Source organism: Micromesistius poutassou, assembly GCF_964030765.1.
Source record: "Micromesistius poutassou genome assembly, chromosome: 20".
Lineage (NCBI taxonomy): Eukaryota > Metazoa > Chordata > Actinopteri > Gadiformes > Gadidae > Micromesistius > Micromesistius poutassou.
This window is the reverse complement of record NC_140290.1, coordinates 13,797,957-13,821,517: the sequence shown is the minus strand read 5'-3', so window position 1 is coordinate 13,821,517 and position 23,561 is coordinate 13,797,957. Positions and strand designations below refer to the sequence as shown.

General features: G+C 45.2%; 1 protein-coding gene across 2 annotated transcripts in view; it reads right to left on the bottom strand.

The window, feature by feature from the left end:
* trioa (trio Rho guanine nucleotide exchange factor a) overlaps window positions 1–23,561 on the bottom strand; it is a 78,130-nt gene that overhangs the window by 40,173 nt on the left and 14,396 nt on the right. For both annotated transcript variants that reach the window (XM_084484495.1, XM_084484496.1), the window contains exons 3-14: window positions 17,688–17,762; window positions 15,650–15,764; window positions 13,186–13,378; window positions 10,814–10,918; window positions 9,972–10,168; window positions 9,273–9,525; window positions 7,175–7,297; window positions 5,203–5,394; window positions 3,567–3,698; window positions 2,379–2,609; window positions 1,670–1,792; window positions 765–956 (exon numbers count right to left, since the gene is read on the bottom strand). In XM_084484495.1, the coding sequence (XP_084340621.1) occupies window positions 765–956; window positions 1,670–1,792; window positions 2,379–2,609; window positions 3,567–3,698; window positions 5,203–5,394; window positions 7,175–7,297; window positions 9,273–9,525; window positions 9,972–10,168; window positions 10,814–10,918; window positions 13,186–13,378; window positions 15,650–15,764; window positions 17,688–17,762 (1,931 nt within the window). The remainder of the gene's footprint in view (window positions 1–764; window positions 957–1,669; window positions 1,793–2,378; window positions 2,610–3,566; window positions 3,699–5,202; window positions 5,395–7,174; window positions 7,298–9,272; window positions 9,526–9,971; window positions 10,169–10,813; window positions 10,919–13,185; window positions 13,379–15,649; window positions 15,765–17,687; window positions 17,763–23,561) is intronic.

Here is a 23,561-nt window from a genome sequence, read left to right as displayed (position 1 = left end):
ACCTTAAAAATGAAATCGGTTTTAACCATTAAGCGTCTACCTGTCAATAGAATCTGAAACCATTCATAACGTCAGCAAATAAAGAAAATAAAAAAGTTAATAAAAACAATGCTGCTGCACATTTAACAATAAAATCCAGGCCCCCAACAAATCAAGAATCATTCAGCTAAATTGTTGGTTTGCAGTTTAGTACTTTAAGATTGCCGATAGCTTTAATCAAGTTGCAGCTTCAGCTTTTTACCTCTAAACCGAGATTCAGTTTCTAGTAATTCCCCACACTGTGGTACATTGTACCACAGATAGCCTTCTACAGTATATGATAATCATAACCAAATGCTAACATGCTGACTTCAATTGTAGTAATAAAAGTCCTGGTAATAATCATAATCGTATTTTATAATGCTGGCTCACAAAGGCTTCATATAGCCACAGATCTCAACTGTTTAAGCTGCAATTTCAAAACAATTGTTGATCCGTTGAATAAAAGTTCATAAATAGCCATTGTTTTCCCTCAACTTTACATGTTCACCATTATGGTCCAAATCGCTGTATCCCCTCTTCCCTTAAAGCAAGGAAAGATACGCACTATGAAGGCAGAGATCTCACTGCTTGTATGTCCATTTTTTAACAGACTACTCACATACCTTTGGAAAGGTATCACTTATCCGAAGCTTGAAACGTTATAAATGATGTATTTTCTTTCTCTGGCCCACTCCTCATGGTACATGCATTGGGTTACGGGTTAACGGTTGGGCTCTGCTCACCTCCTTGACGTGCGTGTGGAAGGCCACGGACATGTCCAGCAGCACCTTGCGCTGCTCCACGCGCCGCACAAAGTCCTGGATGCGGTCCTCCAGCTGGTGGGCGGCCTGGTAGATCTCCTCCGGGTCGCACTCCCCCGTCTGGGCCAGCTGCTCCGCCGCCTCCAGCAGCTTGTCTGCATTGGTGTAGGTGTTCTACCGAGGTGGAGGTGGAGAGAGAGAGACATAGAGACACAGAGAGACAGAGACATAGAGAGAGAGAGAGAGACATAGAGACACAGAGAGACAGAGAGACAGAGAGACAGAGAGACAGAGAGAGAGACATAGAGAGAGAGAGAGAGAGAGACATAGTGACAGAGACAAAAAGAGAAAAAGATTGGTAAATATGCAAAAAAATAAGGAGAAAAAGTGATGAAATTAATGATGAAATATAATAGAAGAGGAGGGAAAGAGAGGAGTGAGATAAGAATGTAAAAGTTAGAGATTAAGTTGGGAGAGTCAGACAGACAGAGAGAAACTAACACAGAGGCCAGTGAGAAAGGAGATATATAATGTCATACCGAGCACGCTGGACAGGGGGAGTCAGGAAGGGTGGAGGAGGAGGAGGGGGAGTAAAGAAGGGTGGAGGAGGATGAGGGGGAGTAAAGAAGGGTGGAGGAGGATGAGGGGGAGTAAGGAAGGGTGGAGGAGGAGGGGGAGTAAAGAAGGGTGGAGGAGGAGGGGGAGTAAAGAAGGGTGGAGGAGGAGGGGGAGTAAAGAAGGGTGGAGGAGGAGTAAGGAAGGGTGGAGGAGGAGGGGGAGTAAAGAAGGGTGGAGGAGGAGGAGGAGTAAAGAAGGGTGGAGGAGGAGGAGGAGGAGGAGGAGGGGGAGTAAGGAAGGGTGGAGGAGGAAGAGGAGTGTTGGGCTACCTGGGCCACCTCCTCAAAGTCCTCGTGGCGTTTCTGCAGCGCCCGCGCGCGGTGGAGGGACTTGCCCACGCCCGTGTGCTTACTGAGGAAGGCCTCGCCGTGGTTCTCAATCCAGTCCAGCACCTGAGTCACACACACACACACACACTTAGACTGCAGATAATACCTCTTTAACCATGACGCTATGTATCCATGCAAGTTCCAATGCGATGCAATGTGGCCGTACAATGTAATGTTGTGCAAGACATTAGCCTTTTCATTCTCAGCATTTCTTACACCGTATTTAAAGTTGAAATACTTGAAGATTACCTCTTACTTATGAGTCTTTTTTTTTTAATCCTCAAATTTTTCAAATTCTCAAAACAGTCTTGTTCACCACATACACACAGTATATATCAGTGACTCGAGTGGGCACATCAGTGCCATCTTTGAAAACAAAGTTGATTGGTTTGGGGTAACAGTTGTGAAGACACCAGCATTCACCAGAACTTTGGCTGGCTTTGACCCAGAACCCTAATACATCTCACAGAGCATAGGGTCATAAATGAGGCTGGGTTCTTTAAAAAAAAAAACTGTGCAACCGTCTGCTGACTACTGTTTTTGCCCTTTTTCTGGTCTCAGTTTCTGTGCGTGTCTCTGTATGTGCGTGCGTGTGTGTGTCTCTGTATGTGCGTGCGCGGCGGTGTGTTTCCGTATGCGCGGCGCGTACCTGCTGGACGTCCTGCTGGAACACGCACAGCTGCAGCCGCTGGTGCAGCCGCACCTTGCGGTGCTGCCAGATGTTCTCCAGCTGCCGCTGGTGGTGCAGCACCTGGTGGATGATGTCCAGCACGCGGTGCACCGCCTTGGAGTAGTTGGCGGACGCCGTCAGGGAGTCGGCGCTGCCGGGGGTCAGGGGTCGCTGCAGCTTGTCCAGCAGAGCCTTCCCGTCCTGGCTCACCTTGTGGGGGGGAGGGGGGGAGGGGGGGGAGGGGGGGAGACGTCAGGGCACCCTTCATGTTCCACACCTTCTACAACTTTTGTATAATGACGATTTTGTCCTAAAAATAAATACGGTGATCGAAATATCTCAAATAACACATATATATACAGTATATTTAATAATATCGGTATTTGTTTTTTGTATCGTTATTTTGTATACATCATTTATTTTGTATTTCATTTTTAGAGTCACAGGAGATTCTAATGTAATGAGGTAATGATTACATGAATAGTAATTCTAATGTAGCGCTGTAATGATTACATGAATAATAATTCTAATGTAATGATGTAATGATTACATGAATAGTAATTCTAATGTAGTGAGGTAATGATTACGTGAATAATAAGTAGAATGCAATGATGTAATATTTACATGAATAGTAATTCTAATGTAATGATGTAACACTACATTGTGAGAACCTCTATCCAGGGGAAAGGTTTAAATCCCAGAGCCCCAGTGTTAGTGTTATCTCCATAGCAGTAATGTCCGTCTCATTATTTAGTGCTGGGTGGCGAGGGGGCCAGGTGCTCCCTCTGAGGTAGTCTCACAAAGCCGTTTGTAGATTGTTATCTAGAGTTTGAGGGCAGAGGAGCTCAAATCTGGGTTAACGGGGCAGTCCACTTTCTTTCGCTTCATATTTGCCCAATCATGTTGCTGCAGGCAGGGATCTGTACGCACGTAACTGGATAACGCAAACTCGGCCAGTATTAAATAAAAAAGTGTCTGTAAAAGGTCTCCAACCAACACTGTGTGGACTGGCCACTGCAGAATGACTGATTGACCTTTCCCCCCTTCTGAAAGCTGCATTACGAAACAGAAGGGAAGGCAGAACTCAGCCCCTGGCTCCTGGTGTCCGGCTCCTTGCTGGCTCTGTGCTCTGCTACCACACCCTGGGACGGCTGGGGGGGGACCTACCTCTGAGTAGGTGGCGGTGATGTGTTCGTAGAGCCCCTGGTGGTGGTGGATGGCGTCCTCCAGGTCCTGGAGCTCCGACGGCAGGTCCACCTCCCCGCACGCCTTGCACCACGACTCCACGTTCCCCATGTACTGGGGGACGAGAGACACACGCGGTTACATTAACGAGATCAGTATAATGGAGACGGTTTTTTTTCAGGGGGATCATTCCCTCCCAGACATTAGGCTCACGTCACTCACACACACATAAGTGTTCAAATCTGTGAGTCACACTTGTCAACTCGATGCACACTCCGATCACACTGGTTCTCTAGCTTGTGTAAAAGGAGGTGTGTTGAAAGACATTTAGACAGCAAGTGGATTCTGTGCACGTTGCTTTTCTTCAGACGTACGTATATCTAGGAGGTGAACCCGGTCTTACATCCATTTGTTCCAGAGTTTCTTATCCAGTATATTACCATTACCCACAAGGGATCAAACATCTGAGTGTGTGTCTGTGTTTTTATTCCTATGCCTATTTTAAAAGGCATCATTTCCGATGCAGGAAATCTGCAATGGTGCAAACGACACACAAATCACTCCACAACAGCAGGGGGCCATTAAGCACAGACTGGAATAACAAGTAAGAAACACATCACTATTTATCTGAATATGGTTATGTTAATATATGCAAATAACAAAGCTTGTTTTGACCTGTAGAAATAATGATGCCAAATGTGTATTCTCAGCCTACAAAGAGTGAGTATATTAATGTGTGTTTGAGTCTATATTTAAGTATGAATCCAGAGAACGGGATAAAGAAATACTGAAGCTGTGTCAAATCAACAATTTTACATTGCAATAACATTTACTTATTTCGAGATGTACTTTGTGTTTGTCCTCGTACACTTGAACACTTGTGTTTTTCTTTCTTATAATTATTAGTTATCCACAGACTATCTGTGGATTTTGTGTATAGGCCTTAAAATACATAAAATGCCTGTGTATCTTATGCCTAGGGTAAGCATGAACAGCAGAGTAAAGCCAACTCTTTTTAAATTTCAATGATCACTCTTCAATCAATAATGCAGCCGCTTTAGAACGATAGAAGGCCTCCAGCCTTGAGTGGCCCATAGACAACATCCCCCTTATCATGTGTAACAAATTTGGTTTAATAACATCACAGCCTCAATTTCAATAATTGCTAATATAAGCGCTAGGCACCCTTGTGCCCACAGGGGGTGACAAATCACACATAAGCAGCCTCCGCGTTCAAGCCATGGCTCGGATTCACCCCGAATCACTTGGGGAGACTTCTCATCGCCCGAGTGACATGACCCCGGCTATCCCTGGAAAAGGGTGGTCGCTGGGGGGGGGGATACCTATCGAGACTCTTTGCAGTTTTTTTAAAAGTACATTTCTTATAATTTTCCCCCCATTTCATAGTTTCCTGCAGACATGATTTCTTCTGCATTCCGACTTATCCTGACTGAAAAAAAAAAATAAAAAATCGACAACTAAAATTAAACAGAATCAGTATCCCTGCCGACACCTTATCAAGGCTTCACACCATTCAAGCTTCTCACAGCGAACCCTGGAGCGATGACGTGTGCATGCATCCACCACCACCACCACCACCACCACCACCACCACGCACCTGGTCGCATTTCTGGTGGAAGCTGGCCGACATCTCCAGCAGCGTGCTGCGTTCGTCCAGCGCCGCCGCGAAGGCCTTCCACTCCTGCTCCAGCTGGGCCGAGATCTGCTTGATCTGCTGGGAGGCGTAGTGGCCCGACTCCAGCAGCCGGTTCCCCACCGACATGATGCGGTTGATGTTCACGTACACGTTCTGGCGGGGCAGGGAGACACGCCAGATGAGATGACGCTCGCATCAGAAGGGGTTAATGTCGTCTTCAGAAGGTCCAGTGTCCTCTCTTAACAGGGACGTGCACAACTTGGATTTTCCGTGGTCCCGATAATCGGTGGGTGGGTATGGGCGACTAAAAGGTTGTTCGCCGACCGGGTCAGAAATGAGCACCTCGAAGGAGGCTAATGCAGGAGAGATATCGCTATTGGCGGCGCAAAGTCTTTGTGACTGCATTTGACCCTAAATTGAATGGTAGGGGCCAAAAAAGTACATTTTTGTTGCACCCAAAACGATCCACTCATTAGCCTTTAAGTGATCTGAAAATGTGGAAGCTTTCCTGCGGATCTCAATATCCTCTCTCCTCCCAACCCCTGTAAGATATGTCTTTTATGATCTTCAGCACAGTTATCTATGCAGATTTGTCACCGTTACTAAAATAAGACCATCCTTCAGAGAGGTAGACAGGTAAAACGTTTTTGTGAAGTTTACATAAAGTGACGTTGAAGTGCCTTACGAACTTAAGAACTGAGAAGACATACCAACACATTTACAATTCTTGCCATCAAGAAGGAATCATAAATTTAAAAAATATTGCTTTATATCCCTAGTGTGTATTAATGGTGTTAATACCATTAATACACACTTCGGTATGACTTCTTCTTTAATCAGCTTGTTTATTTTAGTCAAGAAATCGAGAATATATCAATCAATACCTCCTAAATAATATTACATAAAACTGTTATTTCGTTCCAACTTAATTCCTACAGACGAACATGCAAGGCGTTGACAGTTTCAATGTATTTCTGGGACACCAGCTGTTCTAGACAATAAGCCAGCTTGGGTGATATGACAGTGAGAAGTAAATAATACCTTCTACGCCTTCAGAGCTGAATAACTGAGCACATGGCACAGTAGACAGCATTACTCATTATTGTCCTAATGTGCTTGGAATTAATATTTCAGCTCACTTTATTTGCGACCTTGTTTGTAGTACTTTGTTTATTTATTTGGTTCATTTTAAACTGTATATGCAAATGTTTCTTTTCCACGGCAATTAAGACTTTTTGCCAGACAGACCTAGACGGAGAGACCGACACAGAGAGAGAGACTTGAAACACGCCGTGGACACTAAACGCTAGAAAATAATGAGGTTTGCATAAACAAAATAAACGTGAAGGAAGACGTATTAGTGTACACATGGAGAAAACGAAACAGCATTTTTCGTTCTGGTGCAGATTTAATGGGGGAGTCAATGCTTAGAGAGAGAGAGAGAGAGAGAGAGAGAGAGAGAGAGAGAGAGAGAGAGAGAGAGAGAGAGAGAGAGAGAGAGAGAGAGAGAGAGAGAGAGAGAGAGAGAGAGAGAGAGAGAGAGAGAGAGAGAGAGAGAGAGAGAGAGAGAGAGAGAGAGAGAGAGAGAGAGAGAGAGAGAGAGAGAGAGAGAGAGAGTGTGTGTGTGTGTGTGTGTGTGTGTGTGTGTGTGTGTGTGTGTGTGTGCGCGCGGTCGGTTCACTACAGAGAATCTCCCACAGATTCATTTTGGTTACATAAGGTAATGCCCGGCTTTGGATAAACAATAACATTATCTAACACCTGCCAACGATGCTAGCATACACACACATACACGGTAGTACGTGATTACAGCATGCAGAGCGCAACACTTGATGACTTATGTGGGCGGCGGTTCACCTGCTGCTGAGCGCGAGCGCGTGCGTGCGTGTGGTCGCGTGCGTGTGTGTTTACACTCTCTCCGTGCGCGTCTTACCATGCAGTTCATTGCAAAGTGGTTGTGCTGGGTCTGCAGCTCCACCGCGTGGGGGTGGCTGTTGCCGATCTCCGTGTAGCCGGCCAGGAACAGACCTTTATTGTGCAAGATCCAGTCAAACATCTGACGCACACGCACACACGCACACACACACACACACACACACACACACGCACACAGTTATAATCAACTCAGTCCATCAACCCCAAGTTTACACCCAATCAGAACGTAGAGCGTCATCGCTCCATTCAGTTCAGAGTCTAAGGTGACAGGCACCAGATGGGCTCCGTCGGGCACGACCGCACACGTAAATGAAACAACATTATCGCTCGTCAGCCACACCGTGCCGATGAGGTTACAGTGACGAACGAGCAGAAGAGCATGCACACACAGACCATGGACCAAGCCGTCATACTAAAGTCCGCCGTGTGCCTGTAGCCTAACCCTCACTGGGGCCGGGCTATTAGATAAACCCCTGCGGGCGCCCCGGTGGCTCCTGGGCCGAGCGCATCGTTAAGGCTCAGTGCTTACGGCACTTTGCCGCATGTCCTGCCTTCTCTCTGCCATACCTTCCTGTCTAACCCTCACTGTATCTTCATGAATAAAGCGAAAAAATGCATAAATAAATCCTAAAGAAACGCTGCTCTGACAGGGCTTCACCATCCACACACACACACACACACCATATCGTTACACTATATGTATCCGGGTAGAGGAGAGTGGCAAAAACACTGGATTTTACACTTTATAAAATTGGTCATATATTACAAACATTGTCTAAATAACACAGATTAAGACGTTTGGGTTCACTGGCTCTTTAGTAAGGCGTTCATAATTAGTTTAAAGACATGAATGGACTACACTTATTAAGGTGTCAATCACAGAGACAGCGTCTTCAAACTGAAAAAAAAAGCCGCAGCTCAGCACAGGCATGCTGGATGCTGTCTCCTCCTGTTCCGCTGGTGCCACCTTCCAGAATAGAAGCGGGATGCTGTCTTTTCATGTGTCTGCGTGTGTCGGTGGTTCTGTTGTGAAATGCCGTAGACATTTTGGACAGCGAAAAAACTGCCGCCTGGTTGCCTGCTAATTTAAAATACTACCCACACTGTTGAGGCCTTCAGTCTGGGGAAAGCTTGACAGGTAACCTATTTGCTAGCGGACTCTGCTGCTGCAGCAATGTTTTTTTTTTTTTTTTAATCTGTTGGTGTTGAGGAGCCGACCAATGACAGGAGCCTAAATCAACTGTGATTCTGAAGTAACGCATTTATTATAACGAATTGAAAAAAAAAAAAAAGATGTTTTAGAAAAAATAGAAACTAACGGAACAACATGCGTCGATTAATAACATTGGTACGAAGATCGAGTGATTGCATCTTTCGAGGGCTGGATTGGAGAAGACAGACGTACTCTATGAACAACAATACTCCACCGCTCTCTCCTGCTTGTGGCCATGGTGTCCATAGCAACAAGCCCGTAGTACTGCAGTCTGTGGGAGACTGCAGTTCGCCATCTCCCTCTCTCTTTACCCCTCCATCGCTATACGCGTAGTGCAGCGCTCAGTTTTTTAAGGATTTAATAGCTCGGAATATTAATTCCAATCGAATTTAAACATCAGACATTTTAAACGAATGATGTTGTGTAATAAGTAAACAATTATATTATACGTATGTGTATTCCATTATATAGTTTTTGTTTCAGCATTTTCTTTAGGAGAGGATTTGCATATAAGTTCAACTTTCTACAAATTGCAAACTCATAAAGCCAATTCTTAGAGTTTAATAAAGCAAGCGATTTTGACGATGGTAAAATAAGATATACGCAGCAACAGCGACATTTCTAATGTTGTCGTTGCGGCACATAAACAAACAATTCATAAACGTGTCTCAGCCCTTCAGTTATATACACCCAAACATCACAACAAATATACTTCAAGCACCTATTGCCACCACCAACAACCCCCTATCCAATAACACCTTGACCTTGACCCCTCTTACGCCGGACCCCCGCCCCCCCCCCCCATCCCATCCCTCCTACACCTACACTGGCCCCCTGTCCCACCCCCGACCCCCCCTTACACCATTTCCCCCCCCTGTCTCACCTTCTCGGCGTCCTGCTCGAAGAGGCGGAGCTGGAAGCACTGGTCCAGCTGCAGCTTGCGGACGTGCCAGGCCTGGTGCAGCTGCTGCCGCGTGGTGTGCAGCTTGTCCAGCAGCTGGTTGACCCGCGGCACCAGGCCCTGGGTGTCCACGTTACCCGTGCCCCCGCCGCCGCCGCCACCGCCGCCGCCACCGCCGCCGCCGCCGCCGTTACGGTTGGAGAAGGCCTCGGTGCTGTGGATACGCTGTAGCAGCCTGGGGGAGAGGGGGGGGGATGGCGGGAGGGGGGGAAATGTGAAATGTTACGTCATGTTTATTTAGGGGCAGGTTAGTGGTTGACGTCCCACCGACAGGTTCTGGGTTCGATCCCCAATGTCTGTGGTGTATTTATTGGCATTCCTGAGAACATGCCTGAGCTTTACCTGCTCCGTGGTCATATAATAATACAGATATTTTAGATGTAGTTGAAAATCTCTGATAGAAGCGTCTGTTAGTTAGTTTTTATTTGATAGGGACAGATACAGCTCATGTGGTCTGCGGAAACACTTAAATCCTACTGATAGGACTAATGAGGGAGGTGGTAGGTTCAGACTACTCCGTATGTGGTCAGAGCGAGCCCAGCCCGTAATGCGTGTGTGAATGAGGTTTAAAGCACTGTTGAAGGACATTGATGAAGGCCTGCTGTGGTGCTCTGTCCGTACCTCTGTCCCTCCGTGTCCAGCTCCTCGATGGGGGCCTTGATCACCTTCTTCTTGAGGGCGGCGTGCTCCTCTATCATGCGCCGGGCCCCCTCCAGGTCCTGGGGGAAGTCCTTGCGGGCCACCGTCTCCTGCATCTCCTCCAGGCGCGAAAGCATCTGGCCCGCGTGACCCGAGAACTCCTCGAAGGCCACGCGCACCTGGGGGGGGCGCAAAATACAAAACACAAAACACACTTCCAGTTTGGGTCCCTGCTGGAGAGGTATGAGCCCGGCTTTATGCGTCGAGATGACCCCATACGCTGACAAATTGATGGGCTATGGACCATATCAGAAGACAGACTGTCAACAATACCCACACATGAACCAGGAAGGCTTCAACACCAGCTCAGTATGCTGCCATTGCAATGTGTATTCCTTGCAAAAGGATAAAATATGTAATTTACTTGAAAGTGCCTTAACCTTTCAAAAGCTGTTCTTTTCTACTTATGCTGGCAAGAATGAGTGGAACCTTGATAGACAAGTATGCTGCAGAGATCTGGTTGGTACCCAGAGCCTTCTGGCTGTTGAGTCCCAACACCCTCGCCATTACACAATCCTTGTCTGAACCGAGTGACAGTAGAAATTAAACAAAAGCGAGGAATGAAGTCAAGTCAAAAAATTGTAAAAGAAAAAAAAAAAATCACAGTAAAATCTCTTAAAGGATTTTTACATAAATACAGTGCAATCAAACTTGTACAATCGATTGTGCGGTGCGGGGACTGGAGTAGACGTTTTAATGAGTCCCGTTTCGGCAGTGTGACCTCATTTATCCACGGTCCGTCTCCGTGGAGAGCCGGCTCTCACCTCGATCCACTCCTCATGGTTGTAGTCCAGGCTGCCGTCGAAGTCAGCAGTCAGCTGGGACGGGTCCACCACCTTGGACAGGCCCTCTAACGACACCATGGTGGTCTGCCGTGGGGAGAGAGGGACGGTTAATCACGTTGGAGAGGCCACGCTGTCTATTTTGACCTTGATTTTTTTTTTTGGTTTTATCTTGTCCAGTATACTCTTCGACGTCACGCCCAAGGGACAACGGAAGTGAGGTGTGTGTGTGTGTGTGGGTTGAAAGGAGCCGAAATCAACTGTGATTCTGAAGTAACGCATTTATTAAATTGAAAAAAATTGCGAAAAGAAAAGATAGAAACTAACAAAACAACATGCATCGATTAATAATATTGATGGTGCATTTTCAGTGGCCTCCTTACTGAAAACGTGTACGAAGATCAAGTGATTGCATCTTTTCGAGGGCTGGATTGGAGAAGACTGACGTATTGGATGACGTGCAGCGCACAAGTCTGGTATGGAAAGCCAAACAGCTCAGATTCTTAACACGTTAACTACCCCGTGGTCTACCCACAGACAACATGTAGTTAACGCTTAAGAAAATGGCGTATTTTTGAACTGTTTGGCTTTCCGTAGTCTGGCCAGCAGTTGTATGCGGCGTGCGAGAGAGGGTTAGGCTTCTGGGGCATGAAGCTACAGCACCACGGTGTGTGTGGATGTGTGGAGCTCGTTCTCCCTGCCGTTGATTTTGATGAGGCGCCTGTGAGAGAGTACGGCCACAACAATAGCATAAGACTAGGGATCGATCAATATGGATTTTTTTAGGGCCTATACCGATTTTTTTTTCCCATCAGCCTTAGCCGATGACCGATACCGATTTTCTTGAGCCGATATTTGGAGCCGATACTGCTTTTGCTCCCTCGACTGACATCATAAAAATGACACAACGATGATAACAAGTTTTACAAGTCTCAATTTAAAAAAGGAACATTTATAGAAGTGTCTGTAAATCATGCCGGGGAAAAAATATTTAAAAAGAAATAAAAAAAGAAAAGAAAAGCTCCGTCTGAGCAGCGATGTGTGTTTATATCCGCGACCGAGTGAGGGTTAAGCTTCTCAGTGCAACTCCACGGTGTGTGGCGCATTTCATAAACATCATTATAAAGCTCATACACAACGACATTACGATAAAAGTATCACCAAGTTTCAGTGGGTCGTAACACGCCTCGAGGTTCAACCATTTAACAAACTGAAGGAAAGTTAAAAAAAAAAAATTAAAGAAAAACGCAAATCAATAAATTCAACCGAAAGAATGGCCCAGCCCTGATATAGAGTGAATAACATGAGAAATGAAGGAGAGAAACAGCGAGAGAGAGGAGGATAAAGGGACAGGAGGGATAGATGAGTGTAAACAGTGCTGAGCGTGATGGATGTCCTTGGCTAAAGGACCTTTGTGGCGTTACGATGAAGAACCGAGCCGGTGCGACGGCCCACTGTTGTTCTAGCCCATTGATTTGCGCCACTGGGCTCCGTGGGAAACAATGGGACAGAGGATATGTTTGCTCCGCTGGATGAAAAACCTCTGAACACATGCAGGATACCCCGAGAAGATGTTTCCACTTATTTGATCACTTGCAACATATATAATTGACCTCTTTCTCCCTCTGACATAACATTTTGGTCAAGGCTGTTTGTAGTTTGTGGTGGGATTTTCTTTTTTTTTTACCGCATCTCGCCTTTCAGGAACATTCCAGAACTGCAAAATGCTTAGATTGGTGTTAGAATCCCTGCACGTAAACACACTTAGACACAAACACACACAACTTGGTGATGCTTGTGTGTTTTCCCAGATGGACTGATAGTGCTGGTTAATCACGTCCTGCCCTTTGGCAAGTAACATCCAATCAAGCATTCAATACCATAGCTCTGTGGGTGGGAGGCTAATGAGTTGTGTGTGGGGGAGTATGTGCGTGGGAGTAGGACACAGAGGGAGGGAAATGGAGCGATTGAGAGCATGAGGGAGAGTCCTCTATTGACATTTCTTAAGAGATCATGACTACATTACGATGACGACATTTGAAGTATACAGAGAATTAGCAGGAGCTCTGAGGATATCTTTGCATGTAGAAAGTAGTAATCTTCTTAATGCCCGGATCTGGCAGGGCACGATAATCTCTCAGAACATTTACAGCAGCTTCATTCACCGGAGCCAAGAAAAAAAAACAAATGCGATCCGTGAAGATTAAACTCGTGGCCATGTTGCCCTTATAAGCAGTGTTAACTTTTACCGGGAACAAAAACAAAAAAAAAAACGCCATCGTCCATGTTACCAAAAAGAAAAGCCATCACAGCGCAAACACCACTTAGAGGGACGTAGAAAGAGCAACGCTCACCTCGAACTCGAACTTGGAGCTGCCGAAGTTGGTGCGGTGCTTCTGCCAGAAGTTGTCGGGCTTGATGATGAGGGCCACGTGGATGCAGGAGGGGAACGACTCCTGCAGGATCTTCAGAACAGGCTTGATGCTGTCCCACTTGGAGCCGCGCATGTCCACGATGACCGTGAAGCCATGTCGGGCCACATCCTCGCTGGGGGCACAGGGGGGGAAAGAGAGGGCTGTAGCAAACGCATTTTGTAATTCAGACACACAAAAACGGGGAGGGAGACCAGGAGAGAGGCACGTGATTAGACTTTAGCTTTGGCTTCACAGACAGACGTACACTTGGGAACGACAAAGCTTCACAGACCTCAAGACTTCCTCTGCCGTGGATTAGAATACACGTGAGATGAAGACAATGAATTAATGAGTGGACCTGTAGTAATAAAAGGATGGGATGAAGAGCTTATGTGAGCAATTAATACACATTTTAAGTAGACATAGTAAAGACAGCAGCTGTCACATATCTACTAAAAGGATGGAGGATGGAGTTTTGGAGGATTGATTAAAACATATTTCTACATGTTTCTCGTTTGCAGCAGGTACCCTATATCTCCTTCCTGAAGGGGGTTAGGGGAAGGAGTCCTGACCTATAAGTACTGCTTTACCCCCTGGTGAGTGTGTGGGGTCCAGCTCCACCAGCTGTCTTTGGGGGTTCACTCTCAGCCTGCCAGCTGAATTAGCTCTTTCTGTGAGCTTGCTTTGGCTCCAAGCTGCTAAATTGTTATTAATTAATTGACGCTGATGGGAATGTGGTGATGGTGATAGATGGAGAGGATGGGGAAAATAAGAGATGGATCGAGACAGAGAGTGAACAAGATCTAGAAAACAGATCAAAGGAATACTGAACACAAACGAAGGAAGGAGGGAGGGGGGATCAAAACAAATGATGTGACGCATTTCTCTATACTGCGTGGAACTCGCAGAGTACCGACCACGCACCACCCACACACTGGAGATACGTATGCGCCCACACTCGCTGCAATCCATCACACAGTGAAGAGCAGCTCATCAGGTTCAGCATCATGGGTTCGCCTACCTCCACTAAATCCATCATGCATTTACTTCCCAATGCAGAACATTAAATAAATGGACTGAAACGTGAAAAATCTTCAATAACAATCAAACAACAACCAAAGCAGCTATACACACACGCATGCGCGCGCACACACACACGCCACACACACTAGACGTGTTTTTTGTTTGGTGCTTATTCCCAAAATAGAATTGGACATATGGAGTAATCCTAACCCTAAACCAAATGGCTGGCAGGGGAGCGAAACAAAGGCTACATTTGTTTACAACCGAGAGCCACAACGATAAATACTCAAGATGCAAATACGGGCAGAGCAGAAAATAAAAGGAAAACAAACAAACAAACATGACACGCAATAAATCAGAGCGGGGAAGGAGGGGTGTGTGGTAGAGACGGAGACGGAGAGACCAGAGAAATCAAAAGAGGATAAACGAGGCATCATCGAAATAAATCTATAAATACAAGACGAGTGCGAGGGATGGAGAGAGATGACGGGATGAGAGAAGAGGAGATTATCCCTCCATGACAGACATGACGGATGTCAACAGATCGGAGCGAGCGATGGAAAAGGGATGGAGAAAGAGCGTGACGGCACACGGGCATGGTTGAAGAAGGGAGAGAAGGCTACCTGAGGAGGTGAGGATCTCCCTGCTACTCTCAGCTACTGGTCCGTCACAACATCCGCCGCAATGCCTTCGCTACTGCGACACTTTATTTTGCTTTCATACTCCTCACTCTCCCTCCCTCTCGCGCTCACTCTCACTCTCTCTCTCTCTCTCTCTCGCCCTACACCCACACCCACAATTGAACGAGCACATGCGCACTCTCGCCCCACTCTGGCGGTTGTAATCCTTCTTTCTGCCCATCTCGCGCTCTCTCTCTCTCTCTCCGTCCTCGTTCCCTCTGTGGAATAGCGTATTGCGTGCTCTCATTAGCCCTCTCTCCCGTCTCGAGTGCGACACGTTTATACGGACCACTCGTCCATTGTATCTTTAATTCTGTTTAATCCACTGCTATTGTTCCTGGCTAATGCTGCCGCACTGTTTCTTTTACGATTAATAGAGAGATGTACAGAGATATCTGTATAGAGATGGATGGTGATTGAGTGATCTGGTATTTTTTTTTCTCTTCTCTCTCTTTCTCAAACACCCATCTACCTGTCTCTCCCTCTCTCTCTCCCTCCCTCTCCCACATCTGCTTACAAATCTCAGCTTTGGCCGTTCGGCTCACATCCGCTCATCCTTCAAATTACCACACACGCACACACACACACACACACACACACACACACACACACACACACACACACACACACACACACACACACACACACACACACACACACACACACACACACACACACACACACACACACACACAGCCTACCTAGGGATTCCGGCCAGGTAGGCTATGAGCTTGCGCAGGTCTTCCTGTCGTATTCTGTCGTGGTTGCTGCGTGATGGAAATGTTAAGACGGGACCTCCCCGCCTGTCTCTGCCACCTGGGGGGGGGGAAACAAGACAGGTTGAAGGAATGTTCTCACACCAACCATGCAGCCATGCCAATATTCCAGGCCCATTCCCATTTTTTTTTCTTAGGATTTCATAGGATTTAAAACAATATCCAAATGAGGTTAGGAGGTTTGAAGTGCACCACTGGTTGCTGGACAGACAATTTTGTTGTACAAATAAAATCCCGATTGTGAGTGTACTGCAAAAGGATAAATGCGAGAACCAGTAGGTTCATGGACTAACTTAAGACGGAATAATATCAAAGAATCTAGTAAATATCGAAGACACAAGTTCACAAAAGAACACTTCACTAGAAGACGAAACACAGGATCAGGAAAAGGGGGGGGGGGGGGGTATATGGCACTGAAGGGCCAACACTGATTGAATAATCAATGTGTTAATCAAGTGATTTGAGTTCCAACGTGCGACGTATGCAGATAAAATTTGATATTGGAGACTGTTGGACCTGTCACTGGTATGGCCATCAGCTGAAAACAGGCAGATTCTGGTCACTGGCCAATCTATTGGTGCATCTCTACCTCAAACCAACTAGACAGCAGCATGGACTGTGCATACTGGAGAGCCTGGATGTCAGCCTAAACCACCATTGAACAATAAAAACATTATGGTTTGAGCTAGGCCTAGTAGCTGGGTTTGTTACACAAACACGGTTCCATTCTTATTTACAATATTTGAGTGTTTTTCATCGTTGTGTCGACATTGGAGTATTTATCAATGAAGAACAGTGGAAGGTCAGATTAAGTGTTAACCAGAAGTGTTTAAATCCAGCATGGTAAGTCCTAGTCTTTTTAGGTCATCATTAGATCAATCAATATCAATCAATATGATCAAGTTATATTGTGACTATGTCTTTCAGCCATATCACCCAGGTCTAGTTTTAGCACTGTGTCCTGCCAAATGTACATCCGTGTCAGCCCCTCCCCTAGGTCAAACAGCGTGCTAAAGGTTAATAACAGTGTGCCCTAGTGTTAACTAGACCGCTGACTGGGTGTGTGGCAGTGGGATCTCCTAGTGCCACGCCAGAGCAGTTGTGAACCGAACTAACGAAGGCATCCCCTCAAATGAGTGTTTGCAGGTTGGACGTGGGCCTCCATGTTTTGGCCGGTATCCCTAATAAGCTAAGCAATCAATATACACCGTATTTTTTCAGTCCTCCCCACCCCCATTTCAGAATTAAAAAAAAAAAAAAACATGCTTAAGCATATTGCTGTAGCAGGTACTGCCATAGCTATGCAGGCTCTGACTGCAAGTCATCTCCATGGCAACGACGTCCTGCCTGTCAGACAGGACTATTCATTGTGTTTTGCCCCTCGTCCTTGGCCGAGTTAGACTGGGTTGTACACGCACGCACGCACACACACACACACACACACACGTACACACAGCATGTTTTTTCATTGTATAAATTATCCAATGAATTATAGTTTGCTTGGCTTGTGATTTGGTGAGTGAGTTGCTTTGTCAGACATGCAGCCAAGAAAGAGTGAAACATAAAAAAAGGTAATCAGTCTATAAGCAGCAGTGTGTGTCATGTGTGTGTGAGAGACTGTGTTTGTGTCCTGAACTGTTTTCTAGTGCTGAGCCCAAATTGTAAAAGTTTTTTTCAAAATCTCTGTTCAGTATTTGAAATAGTTGGCCATGTTTTTTTTTCCTTTTATTGCGTTCTGTCACCCACTATTGTGCCTATGTAATTTTGTGCTTAACCAGTTTAATGATAATCAAAGTTTGGCCCTGAAATTTCAACTAATCGTTGCCCAATGGTGGAAGTAGGTCAAATTTCACATTAGAGAAGCTGTGTGCCCTGGGAAACTATTCAGAGCGGGTTATGGTTCTGACGGTTCTGGTTCTTGACATTTTGTTGCAGAATACTGCTGATGCACACAGACACTCACCTGACAGAAAGGCAACCTTCTCTTTGAGGATGGGCAGCACCTCCATAGCTCGCATCTCCTCATTGCGCTTGAAAGCTGGATGGAGAGAAAGGATAAACCACATGATCAGACAAACAATAAAACAGCAGTATTCAAACTCCAATCTTTCATTACATGCTCCCGCTCTGAGAATAATAGGACCTCGGTCGTAGACTTGGTCTCATTTGCTGGCAACATGAACACAGCTTATTTCCAAAACTCTGCTAGTGCATGAAATTCTGTTCTCACGCACACAAACATTCCCCTTGGTTTTGAATGACAGCTTGACTAGACTGCTCCTTCCGCCCAAGGCGAGAGCGAGAGCGAGAGCGAGAGAGAGAGAGAGAGAGAGAGAGAGCACAACGGTCAAAAACTAACGGTATTACTCTGGTCAAAGCCTAACTTCATTCATGGGAAGTCGAACACAAAGACGCTTTTTTCCTGTAACTCCACAAGGTTAAATGGGGTAAAGAAAAGGAAACCATTAAGGCTGAGCCAAAATAACCCAACCATTAGAATGAAGTCCCCATTGACACATGGATGGAATTCACTCCTCTGTGGCCTTGGTGGAAATAAGAGATGGGTAGGGCTGGCAAATGCCCTTTGACTATTTGGAAAAGGGACAAATGTTACCTTGTAGACATTGCTACGAGGACAGACGTTATGGCCGGGTTTATGGAATGACATTTGAATGTGTTATATTTGATTGTGGGATGATCACACACACACACACACACACTAATGGTACCTCTAGTACTTGGGTTCCCTCTACCTCTTCTTTCTCTGGTACTTCCATCATATTTGTTTACAGGCTTTGGTGGTGTCCTCCCTGCGCTGTCCTTGACTATTACCACTACTCCACACATAAGGATGTGACTACTTATAGTCGATAGCTATAGTATTTATACATATCTTGAAATGATTGTCTTATATTTGTGTTTTGCACTGGTGTATGTATATGTTGCACGTGTGTTTTCATGCGTGTTTTGCCGGTGTGTGTGTGTGTGTGTGTTATACCTTTGTCTCTGTTTTACCTGTGTGTGTGCATTTTTTGTGTGTATGTACGTGCGCGAGTGTGTCTACACGATTCCAGCTTCTCCAGAGTTATTTTTGCGATTTCACTCTTCTCTTTGTGAACAGTGAAATTCAAAACCAAAGATATACTACTTCTTGATTTTTCTAGAGCTACATTTGGAGGTTTACATTGAAAATATTGTCAATTAGTCATAGTCTGAGCAATGAGGTTATCAACTAATCATCATGGACTACGGGACAGCTATATTATATCTAGCTATATTATTTGAACTTAATTTGGTAATTTGAATGACCATATTACAGGAAGAATAATCTCTTGAACTCATAATCTCTCAAACCTTTGTTGGTCACGTAATTCATCAAAACTGCAAGGAGCACAGGGAAATATCAATAATTATCACCACAAGATAGTTTATACCACACATCAAATAAACAACATAAATACAAACATCACTTCTCTCTACCGTCTCCCAACTTTTCCCAGACACAATTTCTCAGGTCCATTTTGTTTGTGCATCTCAATGTGGCTCAGGCTACAAAAAACGGGGGACATTTTAAGCGTGGCTACTGATCTTTCTAACCATGGGGGAGTTCAATACCGTGAGCTAGAGCTTTCTGTTTTGATACAAACAAATGTAGCATCTTCTATTGGTGTACATCTGCATCACTCTCCCTCTCTCACGCTGTTCACAACATCTCTTTCAGGGACCATTTTCTGCTGTCGTCGTAATCGCTCACGTACATCGGAACACACTTAAAGCGCACACACACAAAATCAATCAAGAGTGTTCTCTGGCCCAAGCTGGACAATGCGTCCATTAGAGATGAAATACACAGGCAGCAAATGAGCAGATGATGTCATGGTTCTCCTCATTTCCTGTTGGGGCCGACGCCGACTTGTTTGAGAACACTATGTGTAGCTCTCACACACACACGCACACAGACACAACCACACACACACACAACCACACATACAAGTAGCGGTTACATAATGAGTCAACTGTAAAAGTCAGTTGTACAGAGTTAATCCCTTTAAATAATATTACCATCATGCAAATTCCCAAATCTGAGAGTGGGTCACACACCAACTCCTTCCATGCCCTCTCTGCTTCTCCACCTGCGGCAGCGGACCAGTAAAACCAGTGCAGTGTCAAACCCAGGCCTGCAGGCCTGAAGAGAGCCACTGCCTGGCTGCCTGCTTGGCTGGCTGCCATCCAGCTGCATGATAATCAAAGGTCAGCGAAACCCTAGTCTTACATATCAGACTTTAGGTTCATATCTAAAGTCTGACAGCTGACCACATCCAATCTGGGTGAACTGGGTGTTTCATTTTCTTTCGCTTCACATTTGTTTTTCAGCCAATCACATTGCTGGCTTGTTGCTGGGATCTGTGAGAGCGGGCCGAGTCACGGCCACTACCACTGGCGGTACACTGCAAAAAGTATCTGTCAAGTTTTTCAAATCAACACTGTGTAGTAGACCGACCACTGTAGAAACACTTAAAACGTATAAAAATGTAAAATTTTGCTCAAATTGGTTTTCTTCGATAGAAAAGAAACAGGAAAACAAGGCCTTAATACATACAGAGGGAGTGCAAAGACGCAAATAGATTCAGTTTGCGGGTCGAATGGCTTGGATGACGCGGCACGAATGACGAGGTTTGCGCAAATTCTACCCGTGCGAGGTTGGCCTCCTAGTTACTGGTCGAATTGAATTCCAGACTTAAGGTAACGGCCAATGCTGGTACGTTAAGGGGGAGGGGGGGGTGGGGGTTCACAGTGAGTGCCTTGTAGATATTTGTGAATTCTGTACTGTAAGTTTACAGTACCTTCACTGTATCAACAGGACTGACACATTTATTACTTAGACACACACACACATCCCCCCACACACACATGTGATGTTAATAATTAACCCATTAACCGTTAACCGACAATAAGAGGATAAGGTATCAATATGAGGTGGACAAGGTGTCTGAGAGAGGTGCCTCTCTCAAAATCCTGAGATAATAAACTTGGTAATTTCAGAGCGGCTTTTTTACCCCACTCCCAGTATTCAAACTACTCTGTTACTCTGCCTTTAACATTGCCCTTACCTTAATAAGTAAGGCTGTCTGTAAAGTACTCTTAAGTTGTTCTGTAGTTATATCTTAGCCATATACATACACGCTTAGTAGCAGCTTGGACCCTTTTCCTCTCAACTGTGATGGTTTTTCGAGTGGGAATCCCGACACTCACTGCTACATTGTACCACTTTAAGAAACAAAGACCTTGAATCTTTGACGATTCAAATCTTTTTGAGAGAAAGACATTTTGTAGCTGTGGTTTTCAATGTTTGAATCGACATTGAGAACAATAGTGTGTGTATAATAGCGCAGCATTGCATTGGGAGGACGGGGGTGATAAATAAGTGAAACCTCAGCATTGCTTGGCTTCTCAAAGGAAAGACCTTGGCCTATGGCCAGATGTAAAAGTTATACAATGCTTTGTCTTCTGTGTGCAATTTGCTGTGTTGTGCTTTGCTTTCAAGACATTTCCTTAGTGCTTGATAACCCCTCTGTGTAATGGCAGTAGCACAATCCAATTAGTTTATTTTCAAAGTAGAGCATATTCTAGCCCCTTAGTCTCGAAGGATATACAATGTCAGAATTTCAATCCATTAAAGATGATCTAAATAAAGTAAAAATGCAAAATGTGTCAACAGTAGCTGTCCCATCATACAATGTACTTTACTTTCATACATATGCATATGCACATCTCTTATACATTCTCTTTATCAAAGCAAGTTTTGTCTTTATCGGACGTGAATACCGTGTGGAATCAGACAGAAAGGACACAGGCCACTGTTTGATTTCATATACGCTTGATATTAATAATGATATATTAGGGCTGTAGTCAACCTTCAATCTTGGTCAACTGAAACTTGACTCTACAACTCAACCGACTATAGTCCATTTCAACATCTTACTTCACAAGCCAGTATGGTTGGGGGCGGCGGGGGGGATCAGAGGTCTGCATTCCCACTAACGCCTCGGCCTTCTGGGACACTGATCTGGCCAAATAAGGCCCCGTCCACACGGAAAAGATTTTTGTGTAAAAACGCAGAAGTCTACGTTTGGGCCGACTGTCCAGATGGACTCTGCGTTTTCGGTGCCTGCAAAGACACTTTTTTTTAAACCAATTCCCAGGCTGAAAAAGAGAAACACGGCCCCCTGCGTTTGTGTTAGGATTCGTGTGGACGCCAGATACGCAAACGATGACGTCATCGCCACCCCACCAGGTGGCAACGTTAGATTTCTGTCTAATTTGTTTTGTTTGATTTGTATTATTTTTGTAGCTTCAAATACAGCCCCATGGTAAATTGAATTACTAACTGTCCATTCAAAAGTATTTGAATCAATCAATCTACAAGGTTTAACAACGGCTTTCTCCTCCTCGACTGTATGTTTGTATACAGCACGCAGGCTTGATGGGCATGCTCCACCTCGTCGTCTTCTTTTTTTGGTAGAGAACCAGCGCCACATATAGGCCTTGAATATGTACTACAGCGTTTCTACAACTTGAAGCGTTTTTGCAACGAGTCCACATTTACGGAGAAATTCCTGAAACGCTGCCAAGGAAAACAGAGGGGAAAAAGATTGTTTTCACCCGTGTGGACTGGGCCTAAAACACCAGTCCATCCTAAAGTTACTGCTATACGCGGCCCTCCCCACAACTCCCACTGCCACAATGACACCTTGTGACCCGTTTGCCCGTAAACTGGGGTACTGCCTGCATTAAACAAAGTGAAGCGCAGGTATGGGTCAGTTGAGCCAGATGGCCGTGTGCCACTACCTCCTCGGCGAGTTTTGGCAGAAGATGGGAGAGGGAGTGAGACAGGGGTGTTTCAGGGTATGGGTTGTAGTCCTAAATGGGTGGATTCATCGTGTTGCCAGCATGTGCTGACAGCATGAAGCAGTTTAAGAGCAACTGGCGTTAAGATGGCAGTTGGTGATAGTACCTTACAACAATTGGCTGCCGATATGCAGCTCATTGCTAATGCCGCATTTCACAAAGATTGCGGTGGTGAGGGACGGTAGGACACAGCAGAAACACACATATCTTTGGTGGATCTAAACAGTTGGGTCTGCGTGTGTGCGTGTGAATGTGTGTGGGTGAGTGTGTGTTATCAAATGCCTTAGCCCCGTTAGGAATAAGAGACCCAGTGGGACTAAGACAGGCTTTATACATTAAGCATACACACTCCAATTCCATCCATCTTTCTCTGCAAGTTTCATATTCATCATATTCATCTACTTATTTGGTAGATGGGAGAGGGTATTAGACAAGCTTTGTAGACTTAATTAGCAAGACGATGCAAAGTTTCAAAAAAACCGGAGTGTCATTTACATTTACATTTAGGGCATTTAGCAGACACTTTTATCCAAAGCGACTTACAATAGGCACATTTGTCATAAGAAGTGAAACAATATATCGCTCTCGGTACAGTAAAGACGTTCATAGAACCAAGTGCAAGTACTAACAATCGCCAGGCTAACCCCATTCCCCGTATACATTAGTGATAGCTAGCTAGTGCAGATGCTACACAACTAAGTACATGCTACACAACATGCATACACAACACAATTAGGTACATGCTACACAATTAAGTACAGTGAATGAATACAACCTGCATTAAGTGCGTTCATCAAGTGCCAGGACGTACAACAAAGAATAGTGCAACAGACAAATAAGGGACTGAATGGCTATGTAGAGTCTAGGTGAACTCTGAACAGGTGGGTTTTGAGTCGTTTGCGGAAGCTGGTGAGCAACTCTGCAGTCC